The 26,479-nt window shown below is 38.5% G+C and overlaps 1 protein-coding gene across 1 annotated transcript in view; it reads right to left on the reverse strand.

Moving 5' to 3' along the window:
• Positions 1-2,239: 2,239 nt before the first annotated feature.
• The window catches only part of LOC117293637 (centrosomal protein of 135 kDa-like), a gene marked incomplete at its 3' end in the record, with an annotated part of 35,660 nt that continues 11,420 nt past the window's right edge, over positions 2,240-26,479 (reverse strand). The window contains 17 exon segments of the mRNA XM_033776019.1: positions 2,240-2,344; positions 3,160-3,362; positions 4,243-4,452; positions 8,239-8,424; positions 9,599-9,709; positions 10,598-10,766; positions 17,100-17,310; positions 18,105-18,220; positions 18,956-19,107; positions 20,498-20,575; positions 20,892-21,065; positions 22,064-22,126; positions 23,336-23,428; positions 23,959-24,096; positions 24,774-25,030; positions 25,512-25,662; positions 26,104-26,385. Coding sequence (XP_033631910.1) covers positions 2,240-2,344; positions 3,160-3,362; positions 4,243-4,452; positions 8,239-8,424; positions 9,599-9,709; positions 10,598-10,766; positions 17,100-17,310; positions 18,105-18,220; positions 18,956-19,107; positions 20,498-20,575; positions 20,892-21,065; positions 22,064-22,126; positions 23,336-23,428; positions 23,959-24,096; positions 24,774-25,030; positions 25,512-25,662; positions 26,104-26,385 — 2,699 coding nt within the window.

Raw genomic sequence — 26,479 nt, forward strand, 5'->3', positions numbered from 1 at the left:
CTTGAACTTTTCTTTCAAACACTTATTCTAGCATGATGAAGCTTTTGAGCTTAAAGGGAAGGTACACGTTTGGCAATTACTCAAAACAAATATTAACTAAAAAACCGACTTGGTAACGAGCATTGGAGAGATGTTGATAGTATAAAACATTGTGAGAAACGGCTCCCTCTGAAGTAACGTAGTTTTTGAGAAAGAGGTGATTTCTCATTAAATAACAAAATACTTCTAGCCAGCAGTCTTTTATTCCTATCTGAAAGCATACAAATTCGTTCAACAAGGGTGTTATTTCTCTCATCATTTTCTCGCAACTTTGATAACCAATTTAGCTCAAATTTTCACAGGTTTGTTATTTTGTTCTTATGTTGGGATACACCAAGTGAGAAGATTGGTCTTTGACAATTACCAATAGTGTACCTTCCCTTTAACAGTAAAGCAATAACAATATACAAATGCCTTCAATGACTTAGCCTACCAATGACTATGACAATTTTCTTTCGTTGCTCCATTTTTTTGGAATAATCATCCTGTGCATATTCACCAGGCTAGTTCTTTACACTGTTTTAAAGACACAGGACATTATTGGTCATTGTCAAAGACCAGTCTTCTCACTTGGTGCAACTCAACATATGCATAAAATAACAAACCTGTGAAAATTTGAGCGTAATTGGTCGCCGAAGTTGCGAGATAAGGGGCCATTCATAATTTTCAGTGTTTTAAAATTTCGATTTCTTTTCAAAGATTTTTGACCCACCCACCCACCCCTAATTTCGATTATAAAAACATGATTTGTTATGTGCAGTATTTAAAATAAAACTACATGTGGTTTGCATTATGCATACTTGCATGGTACTTGTACTCGTGTGCTGCATCATGGATGTATTAATGCACATTCGGGCTCTAGCACCGGAACCGCAAGTCCCAGTTATTGTAGCCCTGGGCTAAAACTTTTATCAACTTTTATTGTGACTGAAACCCGTGAAGATCGTGCCATTCAACAGAGGCCAGCTATTCCTTAGATTTGTCAACCCCCCATAAATAAATATTTGTTGTTTATCCAAATTAACAGTATCGCCGCCCCCAAAAAAAGGGGCAGGACAAAAAAAAGGCTAAATACAAAAATGTGCAGAATTTTTTTTGTGTGGAGGATTACTTTTCTTCAAAGTGCATGAACAAACTTTTCAGTTTACTTCACATTCACATGAGGTACAACAGGAGATGTTGCTGGTTAATGTGGAGGTATGATTGTGTCAGAATATTTCCCCCAAGAAAATTAATTTCCGGCTAAAATGATGTGCAAAATTCTCCGCTCATGACTTCTACCTGATGTGTCGAGTCTATGCACGTGGGGCGCATTCAACAAATTTGCTGAACGGATTGGGACAAACTTGTGCGCAATTCGCGTTTTGCGCTCTGCCGAATTCAGAATATTATCAGCTGAATCTGGTGAGAGAGCAAAAGACTGCGCAATCTGCAAATTTGTGCTCTTTTTGTATGCCAGCCCAAGTGATTAATTCTGAAAAACTTCACGCAATCTGAAGATTGTGCATTATTATGTATTGTTGTGTTTTGCCTGTCCGGCCCTAAGCGTGAGAAAATGGTTGCGTTGCGTGAAAGCGGTGAGACTTGCTTGGTCTGCAGTTGCTACCTCCATGGAAGGCAAGTAAAACAATCTAGCTATTTTTTTTTTTTTTTTTTGAAAAGTGAATTTCGATTAAGAAATATTTGAAACAAGAGGCTTTTGACTACCCACCCCTAATTCGAAAAGAATCAAAATTTTGAAACATTGACAATATGAATGGCCCCTAATAATGAAATAAAAACGACCTTGTCACTTGAAGTTGTGTGCTTTCAGATGCTTGATTTCAAGACCTCAAAATCTAATTCTGAGGTCCAGAAATCAAATTCGTGGAAAAATACTTCTTTCTCAAAAACTACATTACTTTAGAGGGAGCCGTTTCCCACAATGTGTTATACCATCAACAGCTCTCCATTACTCGTTACCAATTAAGTTTTATGCTTATTATTATTTTGAGTAATTACCAATAGTGTCCACTGCCTTTAAGCTTCTGTTAAAACTCACTTGTTTGAAGCTGCTTTTTTGTGACCTGCTTACTTGTATTTGTCTCTTTCACTCATTGTATATTTTCTTGTTCTCTTTATGTGCTTAGAGGCTTTTGCAAAAGGCGCTTTACAAATGCCTTTATTATTATCAATATTTTTATGACAAAAAAGGACTCACTTCTCAAAGCGCTCACTGGTGAGCTGTCTCCTGACTTTCTCCAAGTCTGCCTCCAGCTGAGCAGCTCTGGATCTTAAGGTCTGAAGCTCACGACTCTGGCTTTGCCTACATTTAGAAGAGCAAAGAAAACCAACAAACCAGATATGTATTCTTTATCACTATACATATATACCTGTTTGGAATCAGTTTGTAGCACAAATCTGCATACTATGCGTTACCCACACCATAAACAAATATTGAGTCATACAACAGTTACATTCAAACAACACTTACAAATAATCTTTCTTTACAAATAATCTCTCAAAACAATTATCCATTTTTGTTTGCTGAATTATTCCCCAAGCTTTCAACTGGAGCAAAAAAAAACAACACAAAAATGAATAGATGTAGATAAAAAAGGCCTGTATGCTTAAACTGACTAAACAAAATATAAAATGCAAGACTCTTTTAGGATATGAATGCGGTTTAATGAACTTCAGCATCCTTTGTTGTCATCCCCCATTCTGAAACAATTTCACTGGCTCCTTTTCTCTCAACGAATCATCTTCAAGCTGATGCTCATTGTCCACAAAGCACTAAGCCATCAGCGGCAAGGCTCCCCACTATATCTAAGAACTACTTCAAGTTTACACTCCATCAAGGAATCTTCGATCAAGTTCCATGCTTCTCCTCATTGAACCCAAGTTTCGACACACCGGGGGTGACAGGTCTTTTTCTTCAGCTGCACCACATCTCTTAGATCTTGTCTTCGTACCACAGATTCCAATATCTTCTCAAAACTTATCTTATCTCAAAGGTTTTCAAGGACTGGTTTATTTGTTTCTGTTTTCTTTTGTTTTTGGTTTGACTTCACCTTAAACACCCAGCAGGGATGTGCGCATTACAAGTCTTTATTATGATTATTATTATCTTTAACTTACACTTTGCTGTCGGCTAAAGCCAATCTGTCTTTAACCAGTTGAATCTCTGATCTGTGTTCTTGACTGTCCAACTGGGCTTGGAATTCCTTTTCCCGGTTGTTGGACAGGAGAGTTTCCAAGTTGCGTACCGATGCTCTCTCTGTACCAACCTGGTTCCGTAGCATCTCTATCTCACGTCGCTGGTCATCCACTGATGACTCAAGCTGTAAAATAAATCACATTTAAATATCAGGCAAAAATTTGTCGTGATTTAAATGCTTTAAAATGTGTAATTTCCATTGACATAAGGCCTTCTCACACTACAAAAATTCTCTGTGTTGGACACAAATACGATCCGTGTAATGTGGACTGACCTTTTCACACTACATCTTTTCAACACGGTGTTGATCTGGATAAAGCGCTTTATTCGTGTTGAAACCAACCCTGCTTGGGGTTGGGTGAGAATTGTCAATTCGTGTCAAAACTTTCACCACGGATCGATTACCTCTGGGTTTATTTTTTAATTGAAAAGCACGTACATAGAAGGAGCCGCTAAAAAAAAATCCGCAAAGCATCACTACGCACCAAGATGCACCATGATTCACCACGTTGCATCGCAACGCCTCCTGATTCGATCCGTGTAAGACATTGCAGTTTGAAACGAAAACACATTACACGGATGAAAAGTTACACGTGTACCTCAGAAGCTGATTTTGCGCAGAGCTAGTGTGAAAGCGAAGCAGTTTGTATCCGTGTTGAAATTTTAGCGAGTCAACACGGACCCGATCCGGATAAATTTTGACACTATATTGTGAAAAGGTCTATAGTCTTTTTGTTGAGTAATTAAACTGACTTGGAACGATAAAAAATTATGGAGCTTATGATTAGGTTGAGAGTAATAATAATAATAATAGTTTCTATTGATACTGCGCTAAATACAAGCGCTTAATCTAAGCGCTATGGTGCTGGTGTCCTCGAAGACTACAGTAAGTTAGGGCAACAACTCCAAAATACGATAAACAAATTTACAAAAGTTATGCAATAATGAAAGCAGAAATAAATAAGAGAAAGATAAACAAATTAACAGAACTTAACAATAAGTACCTGCTCAGTGTCTATATTTCTGGTTGTGAGTTGACGAGACATAACTTCCTTAGTATTCTCTAGCTTAATACAGAGATCTCTAACAGCAGTAAGATCCTGCACTAGAGACGTCTTCTCGTCCTGTAGCTGTCGTATACTCTCCTCCATGTTAGCGAGAGATCTGGTTAGACTCGACACTTGTAGCTCATAGGCTTGCTCTGTGGACACATGCTAAGAAAAATACAAAGGTTATTATTGTATATATGATTTGAGTCATTGCATGGTGAGGTATCCGTATATATTTGGTTTGCGGTAACACCATGTGTGTGTCTACTTGCCAGGTAGAGTTTGTTCTTAAGAGAACTGTCTTGCTTTATATTCTACTACTGGGAGTAGATGTTCGGATTTTCAGGAGACTTCTCAGTTCTGAAAAGAACTGTCCAGCTTTTTGAAGTACTACATTGTACCTGGGTGGAAGGTAGAAAAGCTGCCAGGACTACTACCTTAGCTTATAGAAGGTAGAAAAGCTGCCAGGACTACTACCTTAGCTTATAGAAGGTAGAAAAGCTGCCAGGACTACTACCTTAGCTTATAGAAGGTAGAAAAGCTGCCAGGACTACTACCTTAGCTTATAGAAGGTAGAAAAGCTGCCAGGACTACTACCTTAGCTTATAGAGGGTAGAAAAGCTGCCAGGACTACTACCTTAGCTTATAGAAGGTAGAAAAGCTGCTAGGACTACTACCTTAGCTTATAGAAGGTAGAAAAGCTGCCAGGACTACTACCTTAGCTTATAGAGGGTAGAAAAGCTGCTAGGACTACTACCTTAGCTTATAGAAGGTAGAAAAGCTGCCAGGACTACTACCTTAGCTTATAGAAGGTAGAAAAGCTGCCAGGACTACTACCTTAGCTTATAGAAGGTAGAAAAGCTGCCAGGACTACTACCTTAGCTTATAGAAGGTAGAAAAGCTGCCAGGACTACTACCTTAGCTTATAGAGGGTAGAAAAGCTGCCAGGACTACTACCTTAGCTTATAGAAGGTAGAAAAGCTGCCAGGACTACTACCTTAGCTTATAGAAGGTAGAAAAGCTGCCAGGACTACTACCTTAGCTTATAGAGGGTAGAAAAGCTGCCAGGACTACTACCTTAGCTTATAGAAGGTAGAAAAGCTGCCAGGACTACTACCTTAGCTTATAGAAGGAAGAAAAGCTGCCAGGACTACTACCTTAGCTTATAGAAGGTAGAAAAGCTGCTAGGACTACTACCTTAGCTTATAGAAGGTAGAAAAGCTGCCAGGACTACTACCTTAGCTTATAGAAGGTAGAAAAGCTGCCAGGACTACTACCTTAGCTTATAGAAGGAAGAAAAGCTGCTAGGACTACTACCTTAGCTTATAGAAGGTAGAAAAGCTGCCAGGACTACTACCTTAGCTTATAGAAGGTAGAAAAGCTGCCAGGACTACTACCTTAGCTTATAGAAGGTAGAAAAGCTGCCAGGACTACTACCTTAGCTTATAGAGGGTAGAAAAGCTGCCAGGACTACTACCTTAGCTTATAGAAGGTAGAAAAGCTGCCAGGACTACTACCTTAGCTTATAGAAGGTAGAAAAGCTGCCAGGACTACTACCTTAGCTTATAGAAGGTAGAAAAGCTGCCAGGACTACTACCTTAGCTTATAGAAGGTAGAAAAGCTGCCAGGACTACTACCTTAGCTTATAGAAGGTAGAAAAGCTGCCAGGACTACTACCTTAGCTTATAGAAGGTAGAAAAGCTGCCAGGACTACTACCTTAGCTTATAGAAGGTAGAAAAGCTGCCAGGACTACTACCTTAGCTTATAGAAGGTAGAAAAGCTGCCAGGACTACTACCTTAGCTTATAGAGGGTAGAAAAGCTGCCAGGACTACTACCTTAGCTTATAGAAGGTAGAAAAGCTGCCAGGACTACTACCTTAGCTTATAGAAGGTAGAAAAGCTGCCAGGACTACTACCTTAGCTTATAGAAGGTAGAAAAGCTGCCAGGACTACTACCTTAGCTTATAGAAGGTAGAAAAGCTGCTAGGACTACTACCTTAGCTTATAGAAGGTAGAAAAGCTGCTAGGACTACTACCTTAGCTTATAGAAGGTAGAAAAGCTGCCAGGACTACTACCTTAGCTTATAGAGGGTAGAAAAGCTGCCAGGACTACTACCTTAGCTTATACTTGTTATAGAAGGTAGAAAAGCTGCCAGGACTACTACCTTAGCTTATAGAAGGTAGAAAAGCTGCCAGGACTACTACCTTAGCTTATAGAAGGTAGAAAAGCTGCCAGGACTACTACCTTAGCTTATAGAGGGTAGAAAAGCTGCCAGGACTACTACCTTAGCTTATAGAAGGTAGAAAAGCTGCCAGGACTACTACCTTAGCTTATAGAAGGTAGAAAAGCTGCCAGGACTACTACCTTAGCTTATAGAAGGTAGAAAAGCTGCCAGGACTACTACCTTAGCTTATAGAAGGTAGAAAAGCTGCTAGGACTACTACCTTAGCTTATAGAAGGTAGAAAAGCTGCTAGGACTACTACCTTAGCTTATAGAAGGTAGAAAAGCTGCCAGGACTACTACCTTAGCTTATAGAGGGTAGAAAAGCTGCCAGGACTACTACCTTAGCTTATACTTGTTATAGAAGGTAGAAAAGCTGCCAGGACTACTACCTTAGCTTATAGAAGGTAGAAAAGCTGCCAGGACTACTACCTTAGCTTATAGAAGGTAGAAAAGCTGCCAGGACTACTACCTTAGCTTATAGAAGGTAGAAAAGCTGCCAGGACTACTACCTTAGCTTATAGAGGGTAGAAAAGCTGCCAGGACTACTACCTTAGCTTATAGAAGGTAGAAAAGCTGCCAGGACTACTACCTTAGCTTATAGAAGGTAGAAAAGCTGCTAGGACTACTACCTTAGCTAATAGAAGGTAGAAAAGCTGCTAGGACTACTACCTTAGCTTATAGAAGGTAGAAAAGCTGCCAGGACTACTACCTTAGCTTATAGAAGGTAGAAAAGCTGCCAGGACTACTACCTTAGCTTATAGAGGATCGTTATTGTTTCAAATGTTTAGACTAGCTTGCTCTAGTTATTGTCAGGAGACTGATGAAATGTGAGAGAATTGGGTCTATTTATAGGAGTTTAGAGGTTTGAGTGTAGAGTCAGTCATTGGTCTGATTGGCTCATTATTATTGTACTGTATTGTTATTTCATTCCAAAACTAGAACAGACCCCATAACCCTTGGGAGGTTAACATCAGTATAATAATCACTAACAATTAGCGAAGAAGTCGTACGGAAAGCTAGGAGTGTTAACTTAAAATGAAACAAACATTGGCTTAACCTTATCACACAGTTTATTTTCCTTTTAAAATGGTACATAAATAGATATTTGGCAACGTACATGTAATTAAGGACAAAATTTGATTCTTTAGGCACTTCAAATTTCAAGGTTTATTGTTGACTCATTTTTGCTTTAAAAAAGTTAAACTTCAACAATCTTTTCTCGTAAATCTACATAACAATTTTTGTTGGGGTGTCTCTTGTGTATGTTTGACAATAAACGGTTGGGTCAGTCAATTCTTTCTCTTAGTTTTACCTTTGTGAACCCCGGTTGGAACATTGGATCAGATCCCTGCATGTGGGTTTTGTTTTCAGTCACTACCTGATTATGTGGGTTTTCCCCCATTTGGGGTCATCTTCCCACATCTAAAACCGAACATATATTTTCACTTCCTATATATCCATCCTTTTATTGGCATTAATTGCCATGATGGGGTATCTCTCTGTCTAGCCTATTTCACTCCACTGCAGGAGGAAAGCCTCTTCATCAATTCTCCACCTCACTCTATCCTGCCCTGTCTGTTACCAAGCAATGCCCCTATATGTACTTAGTTCACCTCTCCATCTTCTGTTTTTGTTGTCCGGTTTCTTGGAGTCCAAGAATAATTGTGTAATAAATAAATAAATAAATAAATAAACAAACAGAATTATTTTAACGTTGTACACTACCTGTTGGACATCCCTTTCTAATAGTAGTAATTTCTCGCGTAGTCTTTTCATCTCTGAGTCTCTAGTCATTAATTCTATCTTGACTGTAGATGACTCTCCTGATCTTTGAGATGCTTCCGTCTCCCAACGCTGCGCTTCCGTCGTAGCTGAGCGATAGTTCTCTAGTAGATCTCGGTTCTCACGCTCCTGTAAGACAAATCAAATACTTTTTACTTCTAAAGAAAACATTAAGGTTCAAAGTACGTTAATCAAAATTTATCCAATCCGAGCATTGCCCACAAATTGTTCAGCCAAAATGTGTGTTAATTTTACAGATGCCTAACACCTCCAAGCCGTATTTAATTAGACTAAAAGTCAATATTTTAGAACGGCTCTGTTTATTGAGGTATTTAATTAATAATAATAATAATAATAATAATAAAAATAATAATAATAATAATAATAATAATAATGATAATAATAATAATAATAATAATAATAATGATAATAATAAAAATAATAATAATAATAATAATAATAATAATAATAATAATAATAATAATAATAATAATAATAATAATAATAATAATAATAATAATAATAATAATAATAATAATAATAATAATAATAATAATAATAATAATAATGATAATAAAAATAATAATAATAATAATAATAATAATAATAATAATAATAATAATAATAATAATAATAATAATAATAATAATAATAATAATAATAATAATAATAATAATAATAATAATAATAATAATAATAATAATAATAATAATAATAATGGCTTCTTATGTAACACTCATATCCGTCACTCAGTAATGCTCAAGGTGCTTCAATATTCAGTATTTTTTTCTGTAAGGTATGTGTGACTACCGTTATGGTTTACAAGGTGCTGTGGTGCAATATGCTGCCAATCAAACCAGGAACACCTGGACGAACCCCTTCTCTTTTTGATAAGTGCACTGGATTCTTTTTCGTGCGCTACACAACACACCTCCAATTGGCCAATATGAGGAATTACTTTTGAGTCACTGATAGTTGTAGTCACTGACAGCATGCACAACAAATGTATGAGAGTTTAAAAAAAACTGATTGACTGTTGCCTGATTGGTTGTCCAAACCAATCTGTGATAGGCAAAAATTTTAGGAATAATTAGTGCCTGAAACCTTAATTTGTTCACATACATGTACATGTACCAATGGTAATATATGTATGTGGGTGAACAGATGCCATATGTATGTGCGTACTTTAACATTATGCATAGACAATAGAAGAAAGGAACAATGAGCATCGTTAAAGTGCATCCAATTGTTCCTTGCCAAGTATTAAGAATTGTATCAGATTAATTTTATAGAAATGTCTTACCTTAGCGGCCAACAGGTCCTCAATGCGAGCAACCTCTGCTATGTATTCCTGTATCTGTTCCTTTAGATTCTCTCGTTCTTCTATTGCCTCCTCAAGCTCATGATTAATCGTCTGTTTAAAAAGATGAGAATTTAGAGGCACTGTACACGTTTGGTAATTGTCAAAGACCAGTGTTCTCACTTGGTGTATCCCATCATAAGCAAAAAATAACAAACCAGTGAAAATTTGGGCTCAATTGGTCATCGAAGTTGCGAGAAAATGATGAAAGAAAAAACACCCTTGTTGGACGAATTTGAGTGCTTTCAGATATGAATAAAAGACTTCTAGCTTGAAGTATTTCATTATTTTAGTGAGAAATTACCTCTTTCTCAAAAACTACATGTATGTTATTTTAGAAGGAGCCGTTTCTCACAATGTTTTATACTATAAACAGCTCTCCAATGCTCGTTAACAAGTCAGTTTTTAAGTTAAAATTTGTTTTGAGTAATTACCAAACGTGTACCTTCCCTTTAACAGATAAATCTTTCAGTATTCTTGAGAAAAATAGTTAATGGCCTGACAGTTGACCCTAGCAGAGTCTTTCTAGACTAGGGTTGAAACGTCAGGCCATTATGACTGCTTTTCACATTTATACCATAGGTCCTTTTAGTTGGTAGGCAGTTTGTAACTTTCGACTATTATTAGTCTAATATTAACTATAACAATATATTTAAGAGTCAATTTGCATCCAGTTTACCCATTCTCTTGAGATGCTTCCACCATTTTGTAAAGTGTTGTTCTTGAGATCCCAGATGAAAGGTAGTGTATGATCTTGTTCTGAGTGTATTGTTCTCAGGTCATGTTCTCATCGTTCAGGCGTGAGAATAGTGAACTTGGGCCAAAAACACACTGCCCAAACTCAACCTAAGACTCTTTATGTTTGATCTTTGGTACCTGGTTTTCCCTTGTCATTGTTGCAAGGTCCTCAACCTAAGACTCTTTATGTTTGATCTTTGGTACCTGGTTTTCCCTCGTCATTGTTGCAAGGTCCTCTTGTATCCTTCTATTTTCTCTCATGGTTGCATCTCGACCTCTCACCGTCTCTGTCAACTCATCTCTTGAGGAGTCAAGCTGTCGACGGAGACTTCGTACCTCTCTGTCTTTGCTCCCAAGCTCATCGTTTGCTAGTCTGTAATGGAAATGCATTGACTCCCAGTTATGTTTCAGACAAGCTCATCGTTTGCTAGTCTGTAATGGAAATGCATTGACTCCCAGTTATGTTTCAGACAAGCTCATCGTTTGCTAGTCTGTAATGGAAATGCATTGACTCCCAGTTATGTTTCAGACAAGCTCATCGTTTGCTAGTCTGTAATGGAAATGCATTGACTCCCAGTTATGTTTCAGACAAACTCATCGTTTGCTAGTCTGTAATGGAAATGCATTGGCTCCCAGTTATGTTTCAGACAAGCTCATCGTTTGCTAGTCTGTAATGGAAATGCATTGACTCCCAGTTATGTTTCAGACAAGCTCATCGTTTGCTAGTCTGTAATGGAAATGCATTGACTCCCAGTTATGTTTCAGACAAGCTCATCGTTTGCTAGTCTGTAATGGAAATGCATTGGCTCCCAGTTATGTTTCAGACAAGCTCATCGTTTGCTAGTCTGTAATGGAAATGCATTGACTCCCAGTTATGTTTCAGACAAGCTCATCGTTTGCTAGTCTGTAATGGAAATGCATTGACTCCCAGTTATGTTTCAGACAAGCTCATCGTTTGCTAGTCTGTAATGGAAATGCATTGGCTCCCAGTTATGTTTCAGACAAGCTCATCGTTTGCTAGTCTGTAATGGAAATGCATTGACTCCCAGTTATGTTTCAGACAAGCTCATCGTTTGCTAGTCTGTAATGGAAATGCATTGACTCCCAGTTATGTTTCAGACAAACTCATCGTTTGCTAGTCTGTAATGGAAATGCATTGGCTCCCAGTTATGTTTCAGACAAGCTCATCGTTTGCTAGTCTGTAATGGAAATGCATTGACTCCCAGTTATGTTTCAGACAAGCTCATCGTTTGCTAGTCTGTAATGGAAATGCATTGACTCCCAGTTATGTTTCAGACAAGCTCATCGTTTGCTAGTCTGTAATGGAAATGCATTGGCTCCCAGTTATGTTTCAGACAAGCTCATCGTTTGCTAGTCTGTAATGGAAATGCATTGACTCCCAGTTATGTTTCAGACAAGCTCATCGTTTGCTAGTCTGTAATGGAAATGCATTGACTCCCAGTTATGTTTCAGACAAGCTCATCGTTTGCTAGTCTGTAATGGAAATGCATTGACTCCCAGTTATGTTTCAGACAAGCTCATCGTTTGCTAGTCTGTAATGGAAATGCATTGACTCCCAGTTATGTTTCAGACAAGCTCATCGTTTGCTAGTCTGTAATGGAAATGCATTGGCTCCCAGTTATGTTTCAGACAAGCTCATCGTTTGCTAGTCTGTAATGGAAATGCATTGACTCCCAGTTATGTTTCAGACAAGCTCATCGTTTGCTAGTCTGTAATGGAAATGCATTGACTCCCAGTTATGTTTCAGACAAGCTCATCGTTTGCTAGTCTGTAATGGAAATGCATTGACTCCCAGTTATGTTTCAGACAAGCTCATCGTTTGCTAGTCTGTAATGGAAATGCATTGGCTCCCAGTTATGTTTCAGACAAGCTCATCGTTTGCTAGTCTGTAATGGAAATGCATTGGCTCCCAGTTATGTTTCAGACAAGCTCATCGTTTGCTAGTCTGTAATGGAAATGCATTGGCTCCCAGTTATGTTTCAGACAAGCTCATCGTTTGCTAGTCTGTAATGGAAATGCATTGACTCCCAGTTATGTTTCAGACAAGCTCATCGTTTGCTAGTCTGTAATGGAAATGCATTGGCTCCCAGTTATGTTTCAGACAAGCTCATCGTTTGCTAGTCTGTAATGGAAATGCATTGACTCCCAGTTATGTTTCAGACAAGCTCATCGTTTGCTAGTCTGTAATGGAAATGCATTGACTCCCAGTTATGTTTCAGACAAGCTCATCGTTTGCTAGTCTGTAATGGAAATGCATTGACTCCCAGTTATGTTTCAGACAAGCTCATCGTTTGCTAGTCTGTAATGGAAATGCATTGGCTCCCAGTTATGTTTCAGACAAGCTCATCGTTTGCTAGTCTGTAATGGAAATGCATTGGCTCCCAGTTATGTTTCAGACAAGCTCATCGTTTGCTAGTCTGTAATGGAAATGCATTGACTCCCAGTTATGTTTCAGACAAGCTCATCGTTTGCTAGTCTGTAATGGAAATGCATTGGCTCCCAGTTATGTTTCAGACAAGCTCATCGTTTGCTAGTCTGTAATGGAAATGCATTGACTCCCAGTTATGTTTCAGACAAGCTCATCGTTTGCTAGTCTGTAATGGAAATGCATTGACTCCCAGTTATGTTTCAGACAAGCTCATCGTTTGCTAGTCTGTAATGGAAATGCATTGACTCCCAGTTATGTTTCAGACAAGCTCATCGTTTGCTAGTCTGTAATGGAAATGCATTGACTCCCAGTTATGTTTCAGACAAGCTCATCGTTTGCTAGTCTGTAATGGAAATGCATTGGCTCCCAGTTATGTTTCAGACAAGCTCATCGTTTGCTAGTCTGTAATGGAAATGCATTGGCTCCCAGTTATGTTTCAGACAAGCTCATCGTTTGCTAGTCTGTAATGGAAATGCATTGACTCCCAGTTATGTTTCAGACAAGCTCATCGTTTGCTAGTCTGTAATGGAAATGCATTGGCTCCCAGTTATGTTTCAGACAAGCTCATCGTTTGCTAGTCTGTAATGGAAATGCATTGACTCCCAGTTATGTTTCAGACAAGCTCATCGTTTGCTAGTCTGTAATGGAAATGCATTGACTCCCAGTTATGTTTCAGACAAGCTCATCGTTTGCTAGTCTGTAATGGAAATGCATTGACTCCCAGTTATGTTTCAGACAAGCTCATCGTTTGCTAGTCTGTAATGGAAATGCATTGACTCCCAGTTATGTTTCAGACAAGCTCATCGTTTGCTAGTCTGTAATGGAAATGCATTGACTCCCAGTTATGTTTCAGACAAGCTCATCGTTTGCTAGTCTGTAATGGAAATGCATTGGCTCCCAGTTATGTTTCAGACAAGCTCATCGTTTGCTAGTCTGTAATGGAAATGCATTGGCTCCCAGTTATGTTTCAGACAAGCTCATCGTTTGCTAGTCTGTAATGGAAATGCATTGGCTCCCAGTTATGTTTCAGACAAGCTCATCGTTTGCTAGTCTGTAATGGAAATGCATTGACTCCCAGTTATGTTTCAGACAAGCTCATCGTTTGCTAGTCTGTAATGGAAATGCATTGGCTCCCAGTTATGTTTCAGACAAGCTCATCGTTTGCTAGTCTGTAATGGAAATGCATTGACTCCCAGTTATGTTTCAGACAAGCTCATCGTTTGCTAGTCTGTAATGGAAATGCATTGACTCCCAGTTATGTTTCAGACAAGCTCATCGTTTGCTAGTCTGTAATGGAAATGCATTGACTCCCAGTTATGTTTCAGACAAGCTCATCGTTTGCTAGTCTGTAATGGAAATGCATTGACTCCCAGTTATGTTTCAGACAAGCTCATCGTTTGCTAGTCTGTAATGGAAATGCATTGACTCCCAGTTATGTTTCAGACAAGCTCATCGTTTGCTAGTCTGTAATGGAAATGCATTGGCTCCCAGTTATGTTTCAGACAAGCTCATCGTTTGCTAGTCTGTAATGGAAATGCATTGGCTCCCAGTTATGTTTCAGACAAGCTCATCGTTTGCTAGTCTGTAATGGAAATGCATTGACTCCCAGTTATGTTTCAGACAAGCTCATCGTTTGCTAGTCTGTAATGGAAATGCATTGACTCCCAGTTATGTTTCAGACAAGCCTCATCGTTTGCTAGTCTGTAATGGAAATGCATTGACTCCCAGTTATGTTTCAGACAAGCCTCATCGTTTGCTAGTCTGTAATGGAAATGCATTGGCTCCCAGTTATGTTTCAGACAAGCTCATCGTTTGCTAGTCTGTAATGGAAATGCATTGGACTCCCAGTTATGTTTCAGACAAGCTCATCGTTTGCTAGTCTGTAATGGAAATGCATTGACTCCCAGTTATGTTTCAGACAAGCTCATCGTTTGCTAGTCTGTAATGGAAATGCATTGACTCCCAGTTATGTTTCAGACAAGCTCATCGTTTGCTAGTCTGTAATGGAAATGCATTGGACTCCCAGTTATGTTTCAGACAAGCTCATCGTTTGCTAGTCTGTAATGGAAATGCATTGGCTCCCAGTTATGTTTCAGACAAGCTCATCGTTTGCTAGTCTGTAATGGAAATGCATTGGCTCCCAGTTATGTTTCAGACAAGCTCATCGTTTGCTAGTCTGTAATGGAAATGCATTGGCTCCCAGTTATGTTTCAGACAAGCTCATCGTTTGCTAGTCTGTAATGGAAATGCATTGGCTCCCAGTTATGTTTCAGACAAGCTCATCGTTTGCTAGTCTGTAATGGAAATGCATTGACTCCCAGTTATGTTTCAGACAAGCTCATCGTTTGCTAGTCTGTAATGGAAATGCATTGACTCCCAGTTATGTTTCAGACAAGCTCATCGTTTGCTAGTCTGTAATGGAAATGCATTGACTCCCAGTTATGTTTCAGACAAGCTCATCGTTTGCTAGTCTGTAATGGAAATGCATTGGCTCCCAGTTATGTTTCAGACAAGCTCATCGTTTGCTAGTCTGTAATGGAAATGCATTGGCTCCCAGTTATGTTTCAGACAAGCTCATCGTTTGCTAGTCTGTAATGGAAATGCATTGGCTCCCAGTTATGTTTCAGACAAGCTCATCGTTTGCTAGTCTGTAATGGAAATGCATTGGCTCCCAGTTATGTTTCAGACAAGCTCATCGTTTGCTAGTCTGTAATGGAAATGCATTGGCTCCCAGTTATGTTTCAGACAAGCTCATCGTTTGCTAGTCTGTAATGGAAATGCATTGGCTCCCAGTTATGTTTCAGACAAGCTCATCGTTTGCTAGTCTGTAATGGAAATGCATTGGCTCCCAGTTATGTTTCAGACAAGCTCATCGTTTGCTAGTCTGTAATGGAAATGCATTGGCTCCCAGTTATGTTTCAGACAAGCTCATCGTTTGCTAGTCTGTAATGGAAATGCATTGGCTCCCAGTTATGTTTCAGACAAGCTCATCGTTTGCTAGTCTGTAATGGAAATGCATTGGCTCCCAGTTATGTTTCAGACAAGCTCATCGTTTGCTAGTCTGTAATGGAAATGCATTGGCTCCCAGTTATGTTTCAGACAAGCTCATCGTTTGCTAGTCTGTAATGGAAATGCATTGGCTCCCAGTTATGTTTCAGACAAGCTCATCGTTTGCTAGTCTGTAATGGAAATGCATTGGCTCCCAGTTATGTTTCAGACAAGCTCATCGTTTGCTAGTCTGTAATGGAAATGCATTGGCTCCCAGTTATGTTTCAGACAAGCTCATCGTTTGCTAGTCTGTAATGGAAATGCATTGGCTCCCAGTTATGTTTCAGACATGTTATCAAATTCTTTTGTTAATTTTCAAAACCCAAACATGTCAATCTCCTGCTTATTTATCTGAACTTGTTCACCATTATTCCCCTACTCGGACTTTACGATCATCTCAACAGTTGCTTGCCTCAACTACAATGGCTTCTTCCATTATTTATGGTCAAAGATCATTTTCAAGCTGCTCCATTTTTTTGGAATAATCATCCTGTGCATATTCACCAGGCTAGTTCTTTACACTGTTTTAAGTCTCTGTTAAAACTCATTTGTTTGAAGCTGCTTTTTTGTAATCTGCTTACTAGTAATCTTTCACTCATTGTATATTTCATTATTCTCTTTATGCGCTTAGAGGCACTTACATTAGGAACTTTACAAATATCTTTATTATTAATATTATTAATTGAGTTTGTGTGTCAATTTTTTTGCAAATGACGTCACATTTCAAGCAGCGCAATCCCCGAGGCCAAAAAGAGGCAGATCATTGGACTTTGTACATAAAAAACTTGCCCGTCACCTCAACGTATTTGTAGCGTTTCGCGTTATGCAAGAGGGGGTCTATTGATTTCTATAGCCCCCTATATCCCCCTTGCACATTGGGAACAAACCTCTAAACAATGGGAGTCAAATCGTTTGTGCATTTGTTTGTGCACAATTTAGACTCCCAAAATGGCCGACAGGATATGCCAGTGTGAGTGCGCTGCGCATTGTGCAAGGTGTCTATTGCTGTTAACAACAAAGTGAGGACTTTTGGAGAACAGTGTGGCATTAGACCTAAAGTCTTGGGAGTCACCATTATTTAGGTAACTTTTTTAATACAGGCTTGTACCATTGGCTTTTTGTCCTTGCCGTTTTGCTTTGTATTTCCTGTATTTTGTTTTTGTCTTCTTGTTATGGCCTAATAAATATAAATAATAATTCAGTACTTACTCAAGTCTTTCCTGTAGGTCTTCCACAGTTGCTCTTGTATCACTAAGACTTCTCCCTCTACCGACAACCTCATGCTCCAACCCAGCAATCTTCTCTGTCTTTTCGTCTACAACATTCTGCAGTGTATCCTTCTCTCTGTCTAGTGAGCTGACTGTACCTCGAAGATGCCTTACCTCATCCCTCAAGCTGCTGCTAGTCGCTGTTAAATCAGCTAAACAAAACAACATACACAAACCCTCTTTAATAAAAGTGTATTAGTGAATGTTAACAGTCTCTAGACCGTATTGAATAACCCCTTTATTGCTATGAAAGTCACCATCTTGTAGGGCAAACAGTATGTGCATCTAAAGGCGTACATGTACATCACTGAAGCACGCAGCACGCATTGCTCCCAGTTAGATTTCTATGGCACACGTATGCACACCACCACACACACGCTCACAGATGCCATATTGTAGGCCAGATATTTGAATCAAGACGTCATAATCAATACGGTCTATACAGGGGTGTCATGGTCAAGCGGTTAAGAGAATCAATATAAAGTTTTGGTGGTTAAGTCATTGGAGTGTGGGTTCCAATCCTGGTCATGACATTGTGTCATGGTTGAGCGGTTAAGAGAATCAATATCAAGTTCTGGTGGTTAAGTCATTGGAGTGTGGGTTCCAATCCCGGTCATGACATTGTGTCATGGTTGAGCGGTTAAGAGAATCAATATCAAGTTCTGCTGGTTAAGTCATTGGAGTGTGGGTTCCAATCCCGGTCATGACATTGTGTCCTTGAGCAAGATGCTTTACTATTCTCTTCACCCAGAGGTATAAATGGGTACCTGTGTGGGTAGAAATGGATATTGTGTTTGAAAAAGACTCCTGACCGCCACAGCAGCTCGGGCTGTATACTCCCCAGGGAGCTGAGAAAGATAAAGAAATGTTATTGGCCCAATGACCAGGGCAATAATGTAAAGCTCAACGGTTATTGTGAAATGCGCTATATATGAACTATCCTTACTGATGCGTTCTTCAAGTCTTGTGCTTCTTTCTTCAGCTGCCTGTAATTCACCCGATCGTTGGTTCAACCTCCGTTGGTAATCATCAAGTGAGGTTTCTGCTTGCTCAGCCAACAATCTGTGAATGAGAAAAACAAGACATGAACTCAATGACCAGGTCAGGGTCTCCCTCTATAGTTGCTCCTAGATCAGGGCTGTAGCTAGACCAATTCTAGTGGCTGGCAACAGATCAATTTTTTTCAAAAGCAGATCAACAAAGTCATTTATGTTCGGTTATTTGGCCATTATTTCTGAAGTGCAAGCTTCAGGCATGATGCCAGGTTTCTAAACTGTTCATGTTATGTGGGCCACGCAATAAGTTGAATGCCCTTTTGGCTGTGTTCTTTCTCAGTGACATTTGCTACTCATTACTTATCATTAGCTGTGTCTCACATCAATGCATAGTGGAAAATATTTTGATATGTTCTAGGGGAAATCTGTGCTGGGAGGCACAATGTTTTTTCTCAGAGTCTCTGCAGAATTGTCTCCTTAACAGCTTTATAAAATTGGGCCCTACTGTTTTACAATGGAATTTTCCGGTCTATTTTTTACAGATGCCCAACACCTCCATGCACATATTGAATAAGATTTAAAATCAATATTTTAGAACGGCTCTGCAGTGGCTCTGTTTATTGAGGTATTTAATTAATAATAATAATAAAAGCGCTTCAATATTCAGTATTTTTCTGTCAGGTATGTGGGACTACCATCACGGTGCTGTGGCGCATTATGCAGCCAATCAAATCAGGAACACCAGGGCGAGAATCCCTTCTGGTGTTTTGATACATGTAAGTGCACTGGTATTATTTGTCACCTCATTTGTGTGGATGTTGCTTTGTGTTGTGATGATTCCTCATAAGCCTCTTCAATCCGCAGCGTTTGAGATCGAACCTGCTCCTCGAGAGTAGAGATCATAGCCTGGAAGGACATCACACGAGATTGAAGACTGCTACATTCTTGCTCAGCCTATAGGGGAGAAAAACAGAATGGTGTGGATTACAGGCTTGTATTAAGTTGTGTTTATCATGTTGTGACTGATGTCTCCTGACGATGACTAGAGCAAGCTAGTCGAAACGACGAAACCAATTTTAGAACTGACTCCGCGGTAGTACAGTTAATTATGATCCTATAGCTAAAGTAGTAGTCCCAGCCATATTTCTATACCTTCCGCCCAGTTCTTTTCAGAACTGAGAACCTCTCGAACAATCCGAAAATTTACTTTGCGGTAGTAGAATATAAAGCAGGACAGTTCTCTAAACAACAAAATCTATCTGGCAAGTAGACACACACATGGTGTTACTGCGAACCAAATATACGATTCAAGCAATGCTTTGATTAACATTAACGGAATATTACAGAATTGGTTTTGCTAGCAAAACAGTTGCTGGCAGTGCAAGCACTCTATGTAATCCACCATATACATAAACTGACAAACCTGTAGAAGTTCAAGATCGTTCGGCATTCTGGGTCACCAGAGAATAGTGAAAAATCGATTACAAACTTTGCATTGCATCGATGCCAAAACAAAAATGAGCGATAAACTCCAAACGCGATATTAGATTATTTGTTTCGCATCAAATATAAAATTTCAGAAAGAAATATTTTAAGGGATGTTTTCTACTATCATCATCATTTAAGACCGTGTAAGTTTAATGTAAATCTGTGATCTTCACCATTTTTGAAAATAAACTCCCTGTTCACATCAGAGATTCTCCTCCCATATAGACATTAAAAAAAACTTCTTAAACCTTTCCTCTTTTCTATTTCTGTCTAGCTTCTGTCTTGGTTCTAGGTTTCTGTGAAGTGCTTTGATCTTGTTAAAAGTGCTATATAAATACTCAATATTATTATTATTTCTACAAATAGAATCAACCCATAAGAAAGGAAACATGCATAATAATAATATGATGCTGGGTTCTTATACAACGCTTTATCACACCCCTTGGGGGCATATCAAAGTGCTCAGTAATTTGTTTTTTTCTGCAAGGTATGTGGAGCTACGTTTTGAATTATGAGACCTACTCCTTTTACATAAATTTGTAGCACCATTAAATGGTTTTACAAGGTGATGTGGCGCAATATGCTGCCGATCAAACTAGTACCACACTTTTCGTTAAGTGCACTGGGTTCTTTTTGTTGTGCATTGCACAACACACGGTACCTATGGATTTATGTTCCATTCGAAGGACACAGCATTAATGGTTTATTGACTTGCTTAAGGACACGGGTGCCCAGACTGGACTCGAACCCACACTCTGCTGATCAGAACCACCAGAGCTTGAGTCTGGTGCTCTTATCTGCTCCGCCAAAACACACCACAGAACACAATATATCAAAGTGATCATGGTTTGCTTACATTCTCAGCAGCTCTTTGAAGATCTTCAATTTTCTGCTCATTTCGGGCCTTTTCACCAAGATGGCCGTCAGTAGAAATCTAAACGCAAACAAAACACAAAGAAAAGCATGACTTGATGCCTTTTGTAGATCAAGTTTTCGACAATGAAATAAATCCTTGTGAATGAAGATGTATGTAATATAAACTACCTGTAGAAGTTTCAGCTCAAATATTTCTCATAAAATATTACATTTCAGAGAGAAATATTTCAAGGGATGTTTTTCTACTACCATCATCATTAAACCGTGTAAGTTTAATGTAAATCTGTGATCTTAACAATTTTGTTTCTTACCAATTCTGTAATGTTCCTTTAAAACATGAGTCGGAGGAGAGGAAGCATTTTGGACTAACTAACCTTTAACCTCTCCCTGAGACTGTCCCTTTCAGTGACCATTCGTCTTAGATCCGCTAGTGCCTCGTCCCTCTCTAGTTCAACCCGTTGTAGAATGGACTGAGCTACGACTGAGGCACGAGATGACTTGGGTGACTTGACAAGCTCTCGTCTCAGTCTCTGTAGTTCACCATTGGCCTGAAAAATCATCATGGACAAATTTATATCATTCACTTAAAGGCAGTGGACACTATTGGTAATGACTCAAAATAATTATTAGCATAAAACCTTACTTGGTAATGAGTAATGGGGAGAGGTTGATGTTCTAAAACATTGTGAGAAACTGCTCCCTCTAAATTAATGTAGTTTCCGAGAAACAAGTAATTTTATACGAATTTGATTTCGAGACCTCCGAATTTAGATTTTGGGGTCTCGAAATCAAGCATCTGAAAGCACACAACTCCGTGTGACAAGGGTGTCTGTTCTTTCATTATTATCTCGCAACTCCGACGACCAATTAATCTCAAATTTTCACAGGTTTGTTATTTTATGCACATGTTGAGATACACCAAGTGAGAAGACTAGTCTTTGACAATTACCAATAGTGTTCAGTGTCTTTAATGCAAGTACAACGTGGCTTAGCAAACAGTATTGGAAATAACTTTTTAAAAGGCTTGTGATACCTTTTGTATATCAAATTTTTTGCCATGAGATGAATCCCCACTCACTGTGAATTAAGATGCATGTAAGCTATCTCACCTGTAGAAGTTGTCTTGTTTTTGAGTAAAAGGGTGAAAATGTTTCTAGGTCGCATAAATCCGTTGTACATGCCAAACAATTTTCCTCTTACCGAGATGAAAATTCTTTTTGTGAAATTGTTTTACTCATTTCACAAAAACTACTGACTAAGCAAGTAATATTTTACGGGAAGTTTTCTACCATCAGTATCATTGAATCGTGTTAGTTTAATGCAAACCATTTGTGTTTTGTGTCATACAAACAGTACCCATACCCTTTAATGCAAGTATAACGTGGCAAATAGTATTGGAAACTCCTTTTTTAAAACAAAGTTTTTTTTCTCATTGGAAAAACATTTATATTTTTTACTTGACTTTCAAACTATACTTGGTGCTTTTTCATTCTTGCATGAGCGAAACATACAGCCACTTTGCATGCATCGTAAATGTAACCCTTACCTGCTCATAAAGAATATTAGTCTTGTCCCTCTCACTTGTTAAGACTTTAACATTGGCTTGAATCTGTAATAAACAAAATGGAAGTCAGTTGTGAATTAAACAATTTCAACCTGAGCATTTTCAAACTCAGTCAATCACAGAGTAAAATCCTATACATATTTATTTTTTCCTTTTCATAGAGACGATGTGACCTATGTTTACATTCAAACCACCCTCTGTTGACAAAACACTGTATACGTCATGTTTCGCCGGGCAAAAAGAGGCATAGTCATGGTAAGTTTGCATACACTTTCTATCTGGCTGCCAAAACACAAAGGTTTTGCCCAGCGGTATGCGCGCGAATCATGTTATGGTTTTCGGGTGACACCATCGTATATCATTTAAAGTTCTTCTTTTGACTTGGAAAATTCTCCATGGTCAAGCCCCTATAACGTTATCTTTCAGATTTGATTTCCTTGCGTTGTTCTAGTTCTTTAAGACCTCTTCGATCATCATCAACCTTGCAGTTATTAACTGTTGAAATTCCTACTGTTACAAGATACGTATGGTGACCGAGCCTTTTCAGTAATTACCCCATATCCCTTAGAACAAATTACCAGCGCATATTCATAATGCTCAATCCCTTTTTATTCATGATTGATATTCTACACAGGCTCAGATGTGAGTCGGTCAAAGGAGGTGCACGCCATCTTATTCCTTGTATGTTTGATCTTATGCCTGATTATTACTATTTTACGTGTATGATTTATTGAAAAAAGTTCAGATTTATAATTTGTGTGTTCGTTGTAAGATTTGTTTGGTAATTATCTTGTAGACAGGAAATGGTGCGTTTAGAAACAACAGTATTAAAGGCAGTGTACATGTTTGGTAATTACTCAAAATATATTAGCATAAAACTTTACTTTGAGCTACTTTTGAGTTTTTGAGAAAGAGGTTACTTCTCACTAAAGTAATAAAAGACTTCTGGCCAGAAGCCTTTTATTTCTATCTGAAAGCACATTATTTTGTACAACAAGGGTATTTTTTCTGTCATCATTTACTTGCAACTTCAATGACCAATTGAGTTCAAATTTTCACAGGCTTGTTCTGTTATGCATATGTTGGGATATACCAAGTGGTAATACTGGTGCCTTTAAGCGCCTACTAAATGTTGTGTATTACTATTATTATTGTATTTAGTCACTTATAACTGTAAACAACGGAAGTTAAATGTTGGGTGTTGTCAGAATCTCTAGGATCAGTGAAACTCATTGAATGTTTTAGGATACGTACCTCTGCAAGATGTCTCTCAAACTTATCAAGGAGCGACTGCAGTTCATCTCTTTCCCTTCTCAGTTTGATTATCTCAGTTTCCTCAGCAACCGTCTTTAAGACAAAGAAAAGATTGAGATGGTCAGGGTTAGCGTAGAAACTGATTAGCAATACACCAAATGTTGAATTTCTTGAAATTCCTTTCTAGCTATAACTCTAATCAAAATTAAGCAACAACGGTTTCAAATTAAGATTTGAAAGTGTAAATAATAATTGTAATAATATTTAGCTGTTTATATAGCGCTTTACACACCCAAAAGGGTGTCTCAAAGTACTTCCAACATTAGTACCCCAGCATGAGTATACAGCCTGTGTAACAAATATGCGCTACTCTACTAAATCAATCACAAGAACCATCTCTGCCCTCACAGGTACCAATTTACCCCTGGGTGGAGAGAAGCAATAATTTAAGTGTCTTGCTCAGGGACACAAGTGTCACGACCGGGACTCAAAAATTAAACTCTGCTGAACAGAAAAAACAGAGCTTGAGTTCGGTGCTGTTATCCGCTCAGTCATGACACCCTACAACAAATTTCCTTTTTAAAAGGCTGTACATTATTAAGAAACTAAATTAAAAGTAATACCCTGTCTCTTGTGGGTGGAGATACTGTGGCTTTCTTGGGGCTGATGGATGAACGAGCTCTTAGCATCTCATATTCCTTCTTGTAGTAATTCTTCTCATCTTCAAGAACTCGCATTATAGCCTCATAGTGGGAAGAAGACTGTGTGCACAAATAGGATTCTTATTATTTAATTTGGCATCAAAATGAATAAACAAAAAGAAGAACCAAACTGATTAAAATCCAAGGACAGCTCAAGAGATGATTAAAAAACAGGTTATTTCCATCTAGATCCTTAAAAAAAACAAAGACACACAATTCAGAACAACAACAAAAAAGTGCACAGGAAAAAGTGAACAATGGAAAACAAAACACTTACACAATTCTTAAAGATTAGATTGAAATGCCATTTTAAATTGTTAGAACATTTGTTGTTAGGAAGTATGTTCCATTGATGAATTCCAGTTAAACAAATGTATTGCACTCTGTCCCTTTTAATTTTGGTACAATACAATTGGTGGAACTACCCCTTGTCAACTAGATGTGAATATCTGAAACCTCCCTGAGGTAGTCTGGTGTCATTTTGAATTGTGTAATACGATCATTAATGCTTAACATGCCCAGTTTGTTCAAAAATCTCAAAGGCAATGTTTCATGGATTTCAAAGTAACCAACTCGACCAGTATGCGATTAAATCAATAATTGATTTTCCATTCCATTATTATACATACAAATCAAACCCATAGCTTAAAACAAATTTGTCATGGTTAAAATAAAACAAAACAAAAACAGAACAACTAGGGATAAATTTAGACACATCAAAAACAATGTATTGATACCTTCTTATCCGCTTTGCTAGGAGTCCTTGATGGACTAGCTGCCCGGCTTGACCTTTTAGGACTTAGGTCTCTAGACACAGTCCGTGACATATTGTGACTCTTCAGCAACTTATTGAGGACATCTGTCTCTCCTTTGTAGTAATCTCTCTCCTCCTCAAGGGTCTTGAGGTAGGTGTCCATCTTAGAAGGCGACTTTGTTTTGGTCTTACCTCCTGCTTTGTTTCGGATTCGTTCAAGCTCTAAGACAAGCTCTCTCTCTGTTGAGAAGATTCAATAGTTTGAATAACACAGCTTTTTCTCTTCTTCACTATTTATCTGTTTATGTTTGTCGTCTCTAGTTAGCCAGCTGCTCACCAAAGTCTTCCTAACTTAGGATTAATCTTAGGACTTGGGCAAGTTAAGTTCCGTAACTATAGGACGCAAATGAACCCATCCTAAGTTAGGACGAGTTACTCGTCCTAACTCAAAATTAATCCTAGCCTTCCGTGAAACCAGCTGCTGGTAATTTAATTCTTTGAAGTTTGTGTTGGTGTTTTGCAACAGCATTGTTCGTATTGTCTGTCTTGTCTTTGTTTCATGATTTGCTGTTTGCTTGTCTGTCTGAGGCTGTTTTCTACAAGCCTCGGCTTACTCTAACAGCCTCATGCTCTCACTTCTCTCTTTATCCAAATTCTGTTATTCCCTGGGGTTTCTTGTGAAAAGGGCTTTAGGAGCTGCTATTTGAAATGTTGCACCCACCATTTGAAGTAAGCTTGCTGATTTTGTCACTGAGCCATCGTTTGTCATCTTGGACACGAATCAGTAGATCTTGTAACCTTCCCATCTCCTGGCCCTGTAAAGACAGCTCAAGATTGGATTGCTCAACATCTGCGATCAAATTCTTATTCTCCTAAAGAACATAATGCAAAAATATACATTTTATTTGTTAATGAGAAATGAAAACCTTGTCTTATTATGTACATAAAGTATTTAACCAAAACAATGTTAAACCAGTAAGGCTGTGTCAGAATTGACCGCTACAGCTATGGTTACGGCTAGATTTCTGTGTCATCATGTATTGAGGTATAGGAGGTCCTTAGCAACACCCTTAGGAACAGTCGTAGCCGTAGCTGTCAGTTCAGACACGGCCTTAGCTTGGAGGATGCAATAACATGCCCAACTCTGCGTAGCCTTCTTATACAGGAGCCTTCTAATAAACAAGTATTTCCAGAATTTTGGGGTTACATTGGTAAAATCAGTTTAGATTAGCCTGTTTTTCATCTTTATACATGTACATGTCAATCATTTCAAAGGCATTAAGTTCCACAGTCTCCTTATTTGTATATTTTACCTGTCTAAGTTGGTCCAGCTCAAGATCTAAAGATGCCACTTCTCTTGATGTTTCCTGTAGTTCTACCTTTGCATCCGTAACATCCTTATCGGCAGCCCATATCACATTGTTCTTGTCTGCTTGAAGCTTATGGGCAAGGCGGTCAACATTCCGCAACTCATTCGCTAGCTCTTCATTCTTCTCTGTGAGTTCAATGACCTTCTGGTTTGCATTGTCTTGTGAAATGGTCGACTCACGTAGACGTCGTTCAGCGTCGCGGTTAGCTTGTTGTAAATAGTCAATCTGGAATATGTCAAAATCAAAGCTTTGACTATACTGATATAGCATTCAAATGATTGATTTAATAGTATACAAATATTGAATGTGAGGTGCAAAT

Source organism: Asterias rubens, chromosome 8 (genome assembly GCF_902459465.1).
Source record: "Asterias rubens chromosome 8, eAstRub1.3, whole genome shotgun sequence".
NCBI classification, from domain to species: Eukaryota; Metazoa; Echinodermata; class Asteroidea; order Forcipulatida; family Asteriidae; genus Asterias; species Asterias rubens.